The sequence below is a fragment of the Nanorana parkeri genome, unplaced genomic scaffold, assembly GCF_000935625.1.
Source record: "Nanorana parkeri isolate BGI_ZX_2015 unplaced genomic scaffold, ASM93562v1 scaffold1434, whole genome shotgun sequence".
Taxonomy (NCBI): domain Eukaryota; kingdom Metazoa; phylum Chordata; class Amphibia; order Anura; family Dicroglossidae; genus Nanorana; species Nanorana parkeri.
Genome location: NW_017307702.1, coordinates 103,755 through 119,586, shown reverse-complemented (window position 1 = coordinate 119,586; position 15,832 = coordinate 103,755). Strand labels below are relative to the sequence as shown.

Sequence of the window (15,832 nt, the reverse complement as noted above, 5' to 3'; positions counted from 1 at the left end):
CCCCCCCACCCCATAATGCATTGCTGGGACTTGTAGTCCTACATAGTTGGTGCTATTCTGCATTGCTGTATAATCATCATACAGCAATGCAGATTACCACCAGCTGTGCTGGACTACAAGTCCCAGCAAAACACACACACACACACTCTCTCTCTCTTCCCAGCGCCCCCTCCCACTTCAAACTTACCTTCCCTCTCCTGCAGGCCCATGGCCCTCTTCCTCGTCTTGGCGAACAGGGGGCGGAGCTAAGATAGATGGCCCTCTTAGCTCCGCCCCTAAGAGGCGGGGCCAGCTCATTCTCCGGGATCAGTGACAGCGTCTCCAGCCCTTTCGCACAGCCGCCCGTACCCGTACATGCTGCGGGTGGCTGTGCGACAAAGAAGTGGCGGAACGCCAGGGCCCGGTCGCAATTGCGACCGCTGCGACCCTGGTAGTTCCGCCAGTGTCTAATTGTACAATGGGGACATCTTATCTTACAATGGGGACATCTTATCATACGATGGGGAAATCTTATCATACAATGGGGACATCTGATCATACAGTGGGGACATAGATATATATGGACATTGCAGGGCTGTAGCTACCAAATGGCGAGCGAAGCACTCGCCTCAGGCGCATCTGAGAGAGGGTGCAGCCAGGGCCAGCCTGGCTGTGCCTCCTCGCACCTGTTGCAGTGGACGAGCACAGGGCCCCATTGGCAACAGGGGTGCCAGGCGGCCAACACAGCCGCGGCTCGGCAGGGAAAAGAGGAGCGTCACAGGCTCCAGCTTCTCCTCAGATCCCTGCTGCTCTCCACCACCTGTATGGGCAGAGGACTCTGTCTCCTCAATCTCCTTTTCTATTTCAATTTCTATTTCAAAAGGGAAATGTCAGAGGTCTACTTAGACCCCTGATTTTTCCCTGAAGCCCCCCAAAAGTGAAAAAAAATAAATAAAAAAACAACCACACACACATTACTAGACATGTGCAAAGACTAAAAACTTGTTTCGGGTGAAATGAACGGAAACTAAACATTTTTTCTTTAGTTTTGTCAAATGAAACACGTTTATGCTATTTTGGATTTGGACTCTGGTGCATTCTGCGCGGGCGCATGACGTCATATACCGCACACGTCTGTTCTTGCTTCGGGCGCAAAAAGAGCTAGCTACAGCTATGGTGCGGGGATCTTGTCACAGACAAGATGCCTTATTGCCCATATCAACCAATCACATTCCTTATTTTCCTTTTAACTCTGCACAACACAAATGACAGTTTCAATCTGAGTGGTTGCTACTGGCAGTAAGAAATATTCGTATCAGCACATCTTTAATACATAAGCTCCCTATTGCTTACCAGAGCTAGGAAGAGCTAAGTAGTATTGTATTCTCCGCACAGCTTTCACATTGCTAGTTTGCTACTAGTAAGAAGTACAAGCCAGTGACGTCACCAAGGTCCGACCAGAAGCTCAGACGGGGAAGGGGGACGAATGAATGGGGGTGGGCGGAGCTGCTCGTTCAGGAGGGCGTGTCATTCCCTCTATGTGGGCGTGTCGTTCGGTCGCGCTCCGGAGATGTCCGGGGAGTCCCGAGCACGAGGTGTCACGGCCGGCAATAACATGGCACCGAACCGGCAGCCCGATGAGGACAGGGAGAGTGACAGTGAGGGCGGTGCTCCGCACAGCACGGTGAGGGGGCGCGGGGGTAGAGGAAATCGGGGCGGTGGGCTGTAGCGGAGAGGAAGTGCAACAGCAGAGGGGAGTCCACAGCCCGTTACTGTGACCCGTATGTCCTGATCACCGTGTGTCAGCGCTGATCAGCTGTCACTGAGCCCGGTACATATCCCTGGACGGGTCAGCCGAGGCCCAGCACAAAGTTTTCCTGTGCTCCATGTGTGCTTTATTTATAGTGTGCTCAGCTGTGTGTCCTCTTTACCCGGGGTCCACTGACATCTCCGGGGATCGGGTCACATGACACATAGAAAGATCCAACTTTGTTTTATAATGGTATAGAATGGAGAGGGGTCAGGATCTCTGCGTCCCCATTGTGGGTGTACTCATTTACACTGCGACTGACAAATACCTCTTTAGAGGACATTATTAAACACAGGTCATGATTTGTGATGCCATCAGTCAGACTGTGGGGGGATTGATCAGAACTGGAGCAGACCAGAATCTGGAGCAGTTGCTCATGGCAACCAGTCAGCTTCTCTTTTCAGTTTGTTCAGTTAAAGGAGAACTATGAGGCGAGTGAAAATCACTCAGCCTCATAGTTTGAGCCGACCTGTGACAATTAAACTGTCACAGGTCGGCTCAATAGATCGGGAAGTGAGCGAACACATACCGGCGATCGTTTCCCTGCAGAGAGACGGGACTGTCACTCACGGCTCCCTGCAGGGATTCCCCCCCTCCCCTGTCTGACCCTTCAGCGCTGACTGGAGGAACGGACGGGGGAGGCGGTGGGCACAGCTGGCTCTGCTTCTAGATAGGCAGAGCCAGCTGTCACTCACGCAGCTGGGTGGATCTCGACAGTAATGTCGAGATCCGTCCCGGCTGCGGCGTCTCAGTATACCGCCAGCTGTAGCTCGCGGTATACTGAGCTTAGGGTGACGGGAGGATGCTAGTTTGTGTCCTTCCGTTACCCTAAGGAGAACTATGGGGGAAAGCCCTGACCCCATAGTTCTCCTTTTAAGCTTTTCGAGGATTTATTAAAGTTAACCCTTGCAGTTGGGCTACCCCACTACTGTAAGGGTTAACTGCCTGTTTGGTCTAGCGGTGTAAATAAAGAAGATCCTTGGCCTGTGAGTGCTCACCTCCCCCCACCCTCCCCCGCTCTGGCTGTGGTATGTCCCTCGTCATCCTCACATCTAGAAGACGTGCATTAGACGTGATGATGTCACAGGCAATAGACAGCCAAAACCTGGGAACGAAGATTCTGCGGGCATGTCTAGCAGCCAGGCAAGACCGAGAATCAGGGTGAGTATTTCTTCTTTATTTTCGTCCCTAGACCAATACCAGAAGTTAAGCCTTTTAATGCGGGGGGTAGCCCCACTGCAAGGGTTAACTCTAATAAATCCTGGAGTTCTCCTTTTAAACAAAAGAAGCTGATTGGTTACTATGGACAACTGCTCCAGTTTTGATGAATTCCCCTTCGTGCGTTTAGTTTAGCTGCATCTAGAGAAAAAAGAACTGTGCATCTGGGATCGAATTGTAAAATCTAAACCAGTGTTGGGGCAGGTATATGTAAACACAGGGGGACCTAATCTGGGAATAAGAAAGTCTGTTTATACTACCAGATCATTGCTCTTTCGTTTAAAAGACAGGTACACTGGGTGTTGTTGACAGTCTGTGCTATAAAGCTCTATAGAGCTCATCCACCTCCGTCTACTGGCCAGGAAACAAGCCCTCTAGACTTCTATAGAGCTCATCTACCTCGGTCTCTGGCCAGGAGACAAGCCCCATAGACTTCTATAGAGCTCATCTACCTCGGTCTCTGGCCAGGAGACAAGCCCCATAGACTTCTATAGAGCTCATCTACCTCGGTCTCTGGCCAGGAGACAAACCCCATAGACTTCTATAGAGCTCATCTACCTCGGTCTCTGGCCAGGAGACAAGCCCCATAGACTTCTATAGAGCTCATCTACCTCGGTCTCTGGCCAGGAGACAAGCCCCATAGACTTCTATAGAGCTCATCTACCTCGGTCTCTGGCCAGGAGACAAGCCCCATAGACTTCTATAGAGCTCATCTACCTCGGTCTCTGGCCAGGAGACAAGCCCCATAGACTTCTATAGAGCTCATCTACCTCGGTCTCTGGCCAGGAGACAAGCCCCATAGACTTCTATAGAGCTCATCTACCTCGGTCTCTGGCCAGGAGACAAGCCCCATAGACCTCTATAGAGCTATACAGCTTATCCACCTTCGTTTCCCGACCTGCAGGAAAGTCCCATAGACCTCTGTGGCGCTCATCCACCTCCGTCTCCTGACCAGGAGAGAAGCTGTCTAGACTTCCACGGGGCTCTAATATCTAGATGTGGCTTGCAGAGAGAGGACTAGTGGTGCAGGATGTAAACAAACACTGGATGCCAAGGGTGTGGGATCTCAACAAGTATGTATCTGGGAAGGGGGGGCTCTTTGTCTGAAAGTGCACCTATCCTGTAAATAACCTAAATTCAGGAGTGCTAGTGTGAATGCCTGATCACCAATGTCACATGAAATGAAAGTCGGGCAAAGTTCAAAATTTAGAGTTGCCACCAAAACAGAGGAGTCGAGGGGAACATCTTCAAATGACAGCTGTCAAAGAGGGGGATTTCCCTTGCAGTGGAAATATATTCTCTTGCTTCCTGTTGAGTCTTCAGCACAGGAAGTGAAGGAAAATCTCCCCAATGAGACGCAGATTGCAAAAAAGCTGAGAGTGGTTTTCAGCTTTCCCTCCACTATTCAAAATGAAAAAAAAAGTGTTGGCTTTAGACTTGCTTTTCACACTGTTACAATGTGCAGTACCGCAACAGGAAACATTGCAGTGCAACTTGGGTCGCGACTTAATGACCGAGGACAAATGTGGGTCCCGAGGTTACACAGTTTGAGAACCACTGGTCTAGATCATGGTTTCTTTCTGACATTTTGTAAAAATAAAGGACAAACCTGGTGCTGTGGGGAATATACTGTATATAATATTTATTTATATATATAGACCTGGATTTATACTGGTACCTGTGATCTGAGGAGACCTTATCGCCTTTTCTATGCATGGGCTTCCCTCCCCCATTAAGAAGGGAAAAAGCGCATTTGGCCTAGCTCTGTGGGTCTACCTCCCCAGGTGAGGACTCACTTGATGTCATCAATCACTTGGTGGAGGTGAAGGTCTGCCTGCATTGTGTGATTGTAATACCTGAGAGTGACATGCAGATTGGCTGCGAATCATCGAGGATTTTTTTTTTTTTGCACAATCACCATTGTTTGCTTTTTATTTTTTCCTGGGACTTTTTTTTTGTCTATATTGCTTTTTTGTCTTTTGTGTAGATATTTTGTATGCCTCATTTGTTTTGAAGGCTCATATATGTTTCAATTTATTAGATGTGTATGATTATTAGCTCGGCACAATATTGTTTTTCACATTTTCCAGATATTTAGTTATATCCTTAGTGCTTGGTAGCTCTTATTTCCACATTACACTTACTGGCGCTGATCACCTTTTATTGTTTATTTTTAGTCCATTCACATATAGCGTTTGCGGTTCCCGCTTGGTTTTCCGTCTGGAAGACCGCACGACAACACAAACGCTAATATCTTTGACCTCGGATATTACATAGCCGCGAACGTGCGGAATCCGTCAAAAAATCATGCTTATACTATTTTGCAGGCCGTGCAGCTTTGTACCGTGCGGCCACCACAAATGTCTGAACAATGCACATTAAAGTGCATTGTTTTTTCTGTTTTGAACGGTTCAGCGCATATTCGGCCAGCCAATACGTGCGGACAACCGTTCCTGAGTGAAGGGAGCCTTAGCAATGTCTTCTAACTTTCTGGAAAGGATTAGACAGATAACAAATATCAACACTGTTTGTTTTTGTTTTGTTTTTGTTTTGTTTTTATTCTGACCAAACACCAAATGTTTAGGTTCTTGTTTAAAAAAACAAAACAAGTGTGCCACTCATAGGAACTTAGTGACACTACTGTAAACTCAGGAGTTAAAGCTTAAAATGTATTCAAGTACCTTAATTAATAACAAAAATGTATCTTATTTGTGTATCACTCAGCTGTAAATCCTCAAATCATCTCTGAATTGGTGCTGACACTGTCCTTCCTTCTGGAGGGTGGCTACTTTTGTTCCCCATGATCCTGTGTGTTTTTGTTAAAACTTTAGGTACTTGAATGCATTGATAAGATTACATTCCTGAGTTTAGTGTCACTTTAAAGGGTAATTACACTTTCCCAGGTGAAATGGCCCCCTCTCCCCCTTGCTGCTATACTTTTGCTTTGGCTGAATGCCCCTTCCCCTCCGCTGGTGCAGGTGTACTATCTGTATTCTATACGCTCTGTATTCCCCGCTGAACAATCTGATTGGATGCAGGCATTTTTACCTGAACAATCTGATTGGATGCAGGCATTGTCCAGGTATTTAGAGAGCCAGCGGGGCCGACTAGCAAGATACTGAAACTTGGGCCAGCGGGAGATTCCTCCATCCACACAGTTTAGCGTAGATGAAGGAATCTGTTGCACTTTTTCCATCTGACCATAGAAAATCTGCAGATAATCTATAGGTGTATGGCCAGCTTTAGACATGATGATGTCACAGGTCCTTAGACCGCCAGAGGCCGAGGATACAAAAAGGGCCACACTTCTGCTTTTAATTGGACCCAATAGACCAAAAAAATACATTTTAGCAGGTCCATTTTATGTATTAACGTGAGAACTCTACCGGTATAAGTTGGTCTTTATAATGAAAACTGGTTCTTGAAGTAGAACATTTGTAACCCTTTTTTGTTTTGTTTTCAAAAATGTTTTTTAAAGTGGGATAGACTAAAGCTGCCCATACACCTTACGATTATCAGTCTAAACTTTTCGTCAAATGATCGAACCATCGTGCGATTTGCTTACGGCGGCCCCATTCTGCCCCGATTATCGCAAGGTTGAATCAGCAGTAATTAAAAGAAAGCACCTGGACGAATTGCGGTAATGGACCGCACGTATTTTCATCTGCACATTAGCAGTGTAAATCCGTACAAATTTTGACATACGGAAACGCCACCAACCTTGCCAGAATCGTACGATTGACCGAAGTTTTCTAACCTGCTGGTTAGTCAAAAGTCGATTGTACAGTATTTGCGGTTAAACACTGCCCATCAACCTTACGAATATCAGACGAAAACGCGATTGTAAACGAAAATCGGACGATATTCGTAAGGTGTATGGGCAGCTTTACGCTTTAAGGCCATCAGAGATGGCTGTGGAACTCCCCCATTGTCCAGTCACTGGCAGGGGGCCGGTAGTTGACCTAGTTTTATTGCTAAACCGCAGCTGAGAAATGTCAGGTCACCAACATGGCTACACTGTTAGAAGATGTCAATTTCTGGACTGGGTAGAGTCCAAATCAGATACTTTATGCCAGATAAAGTCCCAATGTATGTTTTTTAACTGTACAGTAAATTCACCATTATCCGGCATTCAAGCAACCAGCACTCTCAAGCAACTGGCAAAAAAAACAATCGTGGATATAATATGTCCTACCTTTTTTTTTTTTGCTGTTGCTTGATAATAATGGGGAAGGTAAAAAATAACACCCAGTGCTAAACACCCAACACAGGCTACATCCTCTAATGCGTTTCACTCTATTAGAGCTAATTGCTACAAACAAGGACTAATAAGGTCTTATCGGGTGAAGCACGTCAGAGGAAGGAGCCCAAGTGGTGTGTCTAGCACCAGGTGCAGCAATAACCGTGTCTGAAGTTGTGGAGTGCAACTCTATTTCCTTTAGTTTCTGTATATTTCTGAGGTGGAGATGAAGCATGAAGTAGCCGGCACCCAACGTCAAGTTCAGCTGAGGATATGTTTTTGTAGTGGGGCACCAAGTCTTTAAAGGAGAACTATGAGGTGAGTGCTTCTCACTCACCTCATAGTTCTAGCCGACCTGTGACAATGAGACTGTCACAGGTCGGCTCAGTAGATCGGGAGGTGAGCGAACAGATACCGCCGTTCGCTCACCTCTCGATCCTGTCACGGCTCTCTGCCGTGACAGGGGAGGGGCTGGATTCCCCCCTCCCCGCTCTGATCCGCCAGCGCTGACTGGCAGAACGGACGGGGCGAGTACAGCTGGCTCTGCCTCTAGATAGGCAGAGCCAGCGGTCAGTCACGCAGCTGGGCGGATCTCGACATCGATGTCGGGATCCGCTCCGGCTGCGGCGTCTCAGTATACCGTGAGCTGTAGCTCGCGGTATACTGAGCTTAGGGTAACGGGAGGACGCTAGTTTGTGTCCTCCCGTTACCCTAAGCAGAACTATGGGAAAAGCCCTGACCCCATAGTTCTCCTTTTTTAATAGGGGAATATGCAAATGAATGGGAAACCTTAGGAAGAGAGACAAAACAAATCCCAGGAGCCAGGTAGCCAGTGCTCCTTTAAAGGAGAACTATGAGGTAAGTGCTTTTCACTCATCTCATAGTTCTAGCCGACCTGTGACAATGAGACTGTCACAGGTCAGCTCAGTAGATCGGGAAGTGCGCGAACACATACCGGCGTTCGCTCACCTCTCGATCCTGTCACGGCTCTCTGCCGTGACAGGGGAGGGGCTGGATTCCCCCCTCCCCGCTCCGATCCGCCAGCGCTGACTGGCGGAACAGACGGGGAGGGGGCGGGTACAGCTGGCTCTGCCTCTAGATAGGCAGAGCCAGCTGTCAGTCACGCAGCTGGGCGGATCCAGACATAATTGTCGGGATCCGCTTCAGCTGCGGTATACTGCGGCGTCTCAGTATAGCGCAAGCTACAGCTCGCGGTGTACTGAACCTAGGGTGACGGGAGGACGCTAGTTTGTGTCCTCCCGTTACCCTAAGGAGAACTATGGGGAAAAGCCTTAACCCCATAGTTCTCCTTTAAGGCCTGGTTCACACCTGGGCGTTTTACAGCGCGTTCCTACGCGCTGTAAAACGCTCAACATGTGAAAACCAATGATTGCCTATGGACATGGTTCCCACCTGGGCGTTTTACAGCACGTAGGAACGCGCTGCAAACCGCCCTATGCCCAAAGAAGTACAGGAGCTTCTTTGGGGCATATTTGCCGCACGTATCCATTAGGATACAGCTGGATAGCCCTCGGAAACGCGCTTTTCTTTTACCGCAAATCGCGGTAAAAACGCGCGCCACGTGCGCATATTCCGTACGCCGGGGTGTGACCCGAGCCTAAAAATACAGCTGACACCTCCTGGCTTCTGGTTTGGGCAGACTGGCTCATGAATTCCATATTAAAATGCAACTGAATCCAAAAACTTTAGGTTTTTATTTTTGCTTGGCGTAGAATTAATAATAATCTGTCAGGTTTGTATTGCTATCTGTATCCCCATTAGGGAGATTCACACTCTTTATTTGTCTTACTGATGTTTATCACTAAAAGAGAAAGTAAAAGAAAATCACAAACTTTGGGTCATCATCAGAACAGGAATAGATGGGAAGTCTTCCATTGGGGACAGTAATTCTGGTGACCCTGCTGGCCACCAGGGATTTCACTCTCTTTGAAGGAATTTCCTCCTACTTCCTGTCCAATAGCCATAACAAGAAGTAAAGTGAAATCTCATCAATGGGACCCAATGACAAAAACAAAGCTGATGGGGTTTTAACCTTCCCTTACTCTATCCAAAAAAATCAATAGTTATGGCTTCAGTTCTACTTTAATTTGCCCGCCCCATCTGACATTGACATTTTTTTAGCTGTGCAAAGTGCAGTTATCCATAGCAACCAATGAGAAATAACACATCCGATTCCAGTGGAGTGAATCTGCAGTACCACACCCCGTCTTGGTTGACTAAGCCCAGTGGTTTGTGAGTGCTGAGGAAGCGCTAATTTGCTTTTTCCTGCTGGGACTAGGTACACACCCAGGCGATTTTATCGTGCAGATTGAGTTACGCGATATCGCGCAAAGATAAAAGATTTGCATTGAAGTCAATGGAGGCTGCTCACACCTTTGTGGTTTGTCACGAGGACAAAATCGCAAAAAGGTGCAGGAGCTATTTTCGGGTGGTTGTCACACGGTTTGGGTCCCATTAGACATCTCTATGCATTGAAAACCATGCGGTTTTCAGAACAGTCACGCAAATGAGCGAAAACAGCTCCCCAGTTCAATTGCCTAGTAAAGCAGATAAGTGTATTTGGAGATTTAAGCAGCTCATTTCAAAACCCTTTCCATTCTTGTTTTAACTTTTACATCCCACGAAGCATGTTATATGCTGATGAATTACATTCTTTCAGCAGGTACCAAAGTCTAGTAATATGCTCCCCATCATCACTGTTTTAGTAGCACAGGCTTTGCTGATTCTCAGTGATGAGTGGCTGGCACATCATTGTGAGGGAGGAATGACAAACTCAAATGGCATGTGCAACTGACCTTAAAATAGCTCATCAAGCTCATTTACATTCCCTTGCCTCCTTATATGTCCCAGTGCATGTAACAGCTCAGGACTTTTCCAGTCTCTGACATCCACTGCCTTCCTCAAAAGCCATTCTGTCTTCTCAGCCATCCCCACTTAGCATCTGATAATTGTCTGGTAGGAATGTTGTCTTAGTGAAGTAGATGGAGCTATCCATATAAGTTAATTGCAATGCAGTAGTCTAAACTCTTTTAGGTGAAAATTAAAGACTTTCAAATAATTTTTGGCACTATTTTATAGCTGCATTGTGCAGAAAGTTTGGAGTTTAAGTGATACCCTTTATTGGCAAACTTATAGCGGACCTTTACCCGTATCTTTAAAATAACGACAATCACACCTTTTTAGAAATGTTTAGTAATGACAATCTACAATCACATACTTCTAGATAATTGCCGGCTTTGTATACCTTATTTCCCCTTTCTTCCCTAGTCTTCTGACAGTGGCCATGTTTACTAAGGGCAGATTACTAGCTCTCCTTTGACTTCCTGCATTTCTGGCACATGTGACTAAGACATGTGACCATGCACCGCATCTCAGGGGAGGAAATTGACTTTCCCTGAGAACTCATGAGATTTGAAGTCTTTTTGCCCTTTCAAAGCAGGAAGCAAATGCTCTGCAAGTATATCAAAATCACAGCAGTTTACACCTGACATGTCTGTTATTATTCATCATCATACATAGAGGAATGCATTGGTAGAATTAGATTTTTGAGTGTAAAGGTCCCTAAACTCCGGAGTTGAATCTTAAAAATAGGGATGCACCTATATATCGGCCGCCGAAACATATCGCCCGAAAATGGCACTTTTGGCATAATGCCGAAAGTGCCATTTTCCTGCCGATACATCAACGCATCCCAGGTTTCTTTCCTCCCCGCTGGGCGCTGCTCTGTGTCCCAGTAGGGAGGAGAGAAACTGTGATGGCCGAGCGCTGCGGGAAGAGAGCGATATGAGCGGCCGGCGTCTCCTCCCAGACCGCTCAGCCTCCTATCACAGTCCGGCAGAGCGGTGTGTGGGCGGAGACAGGCCGTACTGTGACAGCTGTCAGAGAGGAGAGCAAGGTACACACACTCAGCGATCAGTGATCGCTGAGTGTTTGTGGATAATTGAGCGCTGAGTGTTTGTAGATAATTATGGACATGGTATGTTAACTATAGCCTCAATTATGAATGAATGGGAGTGATCTACATCACCTGCTGTTCATTCATAGTTGTTATAGTAACCACACCATGTCTTAATGTTATCAATGAACAGGAACACTCATAGAGGATTCCTGTTCATTGATAACAGGGGACACAGAAAAAGAGATTGAGGACTGTGTTCTCAATCTCTTTTTCTATTTTAAAAGGGAAATATCAGGGGTCTGTTTTAGATCCCTAATTCCCCCCATAAATATTTAAAAAATTTGAAAAAATAAAAAACATTTTCGGTATCTGTTTCGGTCTGACAATTTCTTCTATTTCGGTTTTAACATTTCCATTTCGGTGCACCTCTTCTTAAAAATACATTCAAGTACCTTTTAATTATTAACAAAAATGTATCTTATTTGTGTATCACTCGGCTGTAGAGCCTCCAATCCTCTCTGAATTGGTGCTGACACTGTCCTTCCTTCTGGAGGGTGGCTACTTTGTTCCCCATGGTCCCTGTGTGTGTTGTAAAGTAGTCACTGCTCCAAGCTCGCTCCCTTGATGGACTACAATCTCAATACAAATTTTCTAACTAAACATGAGATGTAAAGTTGTAAAGTAGCCACCACTATCCCTCTTGGAATAGAAGCATCTTTGCGCTACTATGAATGAATGAAGATACACGATTGGGCAGCGTTTTTTTGTTTTTTTAACTCTGAAAAAAAATGAATGATGGCTCTGCATACCATAATTGAAATATACTTGTGTGTCTGCGGTTAAGGAGACTGTAATACTCTCCTGTCAGGGCAAAATCCAGGACTGTTCTGATAGGTATTGCTCTGACACCTTTTGGTTATTGTTGCTTCCCCAAACCCACGCATCTCCCTATTGGCCTATCACTGTGATGGATTGTTTTATTAGTCAGTAGGAATGTGTGGAGGCAGGAAAACCACACAAACCATTTCTCGATCAAGCCTTTAAAGAAGAACTCCAGGAAGAATAACCCCCACCGCAAGGGTTAAGTACTTGTTTTGGTCTAGGGTTTAAACAAAAATATATAATATTATCCCTCCTTGCTGCTATAGTGGGCCCTGCAGGAACAGTAAGAAAATGAAAACTGAACTACAAGTAGATATAAAAGACAAACGAATGCAGCTCTGTATCTATTAATACATTATGAAATCATTTTTAATACAACTAATATACAAGTATCAGCCTATTGAAGTCACTTTAGAGCAGTTCTCCAACTGGGAAATGGAGAAACAGGACAAGGAGCCAAGGCTATGCTGTTAGGAGGAGAGAGCTGAGTGACACGTGAGCTCATCGGTCTGGTGCTTTTCCTTTTACAGTTCAGTCACAGGCTGGGGAGAGACGAGACCTTTAGGTGTTTCCTAACTACTGTGGAGAAATCAGATCTCTAGCCCTGCCAGGCAAGGTTCTGCTGTGCCCAAGAGCCCATTGTCACCACATCCAGATAATCTCCAGACCAGACCAGACCAGATTGTTTCCGGACCCAAAATGCATCCTAATGTATCCCTATGCTATTTCTGGCCTCTGTTCACACCAGCCCAGTCTGTTCCAGACCAGAAAAATACCGCATGTCTCACTTTGTCTGGTCTGGAATGCATAGAAAAGCATAAAAAATGCATGGGCCGCACCTAAAAGCTCATTTTAAGCCGGAAAAAAACCTGGCTCCGGAACATGGCAAAAATGTGATGTACTGCGTTCAGATCTGGTCTTGAAAATGGTGTGATCGCAGCCTAAGTGTTTCACCCTGGGAAGGTTACATCGCAGTGTATTGCTGGGAAATCTCATGAGATCTTAGGGGAAGGCATTTTCCTCCCCTGAGATGATGTGCATGGTCACATGTCCAAGTCATGTGCCAGAAATCCAGGAAGTAAAGGGAGATATATTAACCTGCCCTTACTAAAAAATGGCCACTGTGAGAAGAATGGGAAAGAAAAGAGAAATAGGGTATGCAAAGAATACAAAGCCAGCAATTATCTAGACGTATGTGTTTTGTAGATTGTCATTACTAAACATTTCTAGTGTCTTTGTTGTCATTTCAAAGATAAGGGTAAAGTTCCGCTTTAAGATATGCCACTTTGGCCTAAAACTAGTCAAGAAGAGCCCTTTGATGTTTAATGGGTTTTCCATGATCCCCACACGACCCAATCTGGGAAGGCTTATTAGGTGTGTCAGTGTACATGTGCTGAATCACTATCGTATAGTAATTTATTTTTTACTCATTTGTTATATTTCATTTCCAGGACTCTCAAATACTGATGAACCAACTGAGAGAGATAACAGGGATTCAAGATCCAGCTATTCTGAAAGAAGCACTTAAGGTCAGACTATATTACTAAGCAAGTTGGGTGTTTCATGTGTGAGAGACACACATTTGGTTTATTTAGTTGAATTAGCTGGGAATAATTTTGGCTTATTTCATAAGTCACACAGCATTTTACAAGTCTGGGGACCCGTATCGGTCAGATATGGCTTATGCACAAGGGCCTTTATTTGCATCTGAGCTGCTTTTCTTCCTAATACAAGTCAATGTAATTTCAAAAGCAACTTGCCAGTTTCATGCAATTCAGAAGAAACTGAATGGCAATTCAAAGCAACTCAAACTGTAGCCAATGCATTTCAGAAGCTCCTGAAAGCACACTGCATTTGACTCCATTCTGAATAGGAAGCTGGCACACACACGCCTTTAGTTACTGGCTGTATACTTTGTTTTAACTGATCTAAACTGCTGACTGCTGTTATTTGAATATCTGTATATCTATCTGGTGCTCTGGGTACCATACTTTGCATATATTTGTCCTTTTGTGTGGATTTATGACACCACTGAGATCTATCGCTGTTAAAGTTTGCTTCTATCTCTTGAACTTGACAACACATGAAAAGATTTGGTGACACAAGTCATAAGCGGGAACCGTTCATACCCCTCTTCTCTTGTCCCAGTTTGTGAGCTCTGCAAAAGAAAGCTTTGACTCTTACATATTTAGTGACAATTAGTGCAAATTAGAATTAAAGGCATTCTACAAGGGGATGTTACATTACAGTACATCCCCACATTACCTCTCAAACATGGTCTCCCAGCTCCTGAGCGTGCATAACATTGTTAAATGGAGCCCTGCAATTAAAGTGATATTAAAGGCAAAAGGTATTTAAGCTATTTTCAAATGCTAATTAAATCACTTACAATGGATTTTGTTTCTTGATTAAAAGTTTTTGCAAGGGTCCTATGAAGCCACCAATGTGTGTGCTAGTAAGCTGCATCTCTCCAAGCTACTCTCCTATCTCTCCTATCCCTGCTTCCTGCTCTCCATACCAGTAAAAGACAGACAGCTGCTGTCCCTTGTGATCTTGTACTTAACAGGAAGTACAGCTAAGAGAGTTGGAGCCAGCTGTTTGGAGACATGGTGACTACAAGTGCTTGGGCAAAAATGTAAAGAGATACTGTACTGGACAATATAGAATTGCTTTGGATTACCTGTTGAATATACTGTTTTTCGTTTCAATATACTTTTTGTTTGTGTTTTTTCTGGGGGGTGTTGTTTAGGAGGAGTTTGAGCAATTACAGGACTCTGTTAACGAATGCTGTTTTGCACACTCCGGAGCTGCCAAACAGTGTGTGAGAGGTAAGGCAGTTAGCAGGGCAGAAACCATCAGACTAGACATCAGGCGACCTCTGGCCATCAACACCCAAGCTTGCTTATAACTCATTTATGGGTACAGTAAGCAAAGCTACGCATGCAGGGAATCATAAAGGTTTTCTAAGCAAACCTGCACAGTTGGTTTCTTCAGGGCTAGTTCACACCAGAACTGCATCAAAACCGCATGCATTTGCACAGCTGCAGTGTGATTTTGTACCGCAATAGATGTGTTTTTGTTTGTTTTGTTTTTTGGGGGGGGAGGTGGTGTGATTGCTTAAAATGGTATTTCAGGTGCGTTCCGATGTGTTTGCATGCATTTTGATGTGTTCCGTCATGATCCGAACGGACTGTACTGGTGTGAACAGAGCACAAGAAGTACCATAGGAAAGCATTGTGCTGCGTCTTTGATGCAGCTGCAAAATGGAACGGATTGCATGAATACTGCATCTGGTGTGAATTAGCCCTTAATCGAGCAGAATACTTTCTTGAAGATCTAAAGCATAGTCGGTGCAGTATGTGATCCATGTCCCCTCCCTTAGGTCTGATTTGATGTGTGTAAATAGCAGCAGGAGAAGATATGTGAATCGTACAGAGTTTTAGCAGAGACCTAGTATGTTTAGGCTAAATAGCCTCTGTGTAGTGACTGTTCTTTTCATTTTGGTTATGAGTGCTTGCTAGAACTAATTATTGTGAACAGACTGATTTGTTAAATTCTTCTTTTGTTTCTATGGTATTTGCCAAAACATATTGTAGAATATAATAAACCAGTACCTGCTTCAGCATTGTTACAGCAGGTAGGTATGAATTTCAAATATAGTAGCTGGCAAATCACATCATAAGACTTTTTAACTTTCAACATTAGGGTGAAAAGCACTAAAGTACTGCAAATACCATCTGTGTCCAAAAAAAGAGTTCGGCCTCACTCGGGGGACATGAATGTG

General features: G+C 45.1%; 1 protein-coding gene across 1 annotated transcript in view; it reads left to right on the top strand.

Moving 5' to 3' along the window:
• Positions 1-1,525: 1,525 nt before the first annotated feature.
• USP28 (ubiquitin specific peptidase 28) overlaps positions 1,526-15,832 on the top strand; it is an 83,310-nt gene continuing 69,003 nt past the window's right edge. Inside the window, exons 1-2 of the mRNA XM_018569962.1 lie at positions 1,526-1,663; positions 13,500-13,577. Coding sequence (XP_018425464.1) covers positions 1,550-1,663; positions 13,500-13,577 — 192 coding nt within the window. The 5' untranslated portion in view covers positions 1,526-1,549. The remainder of the gene's footprint in view (positions 1,664-13,499; positions 13,578-15,832) is intronic.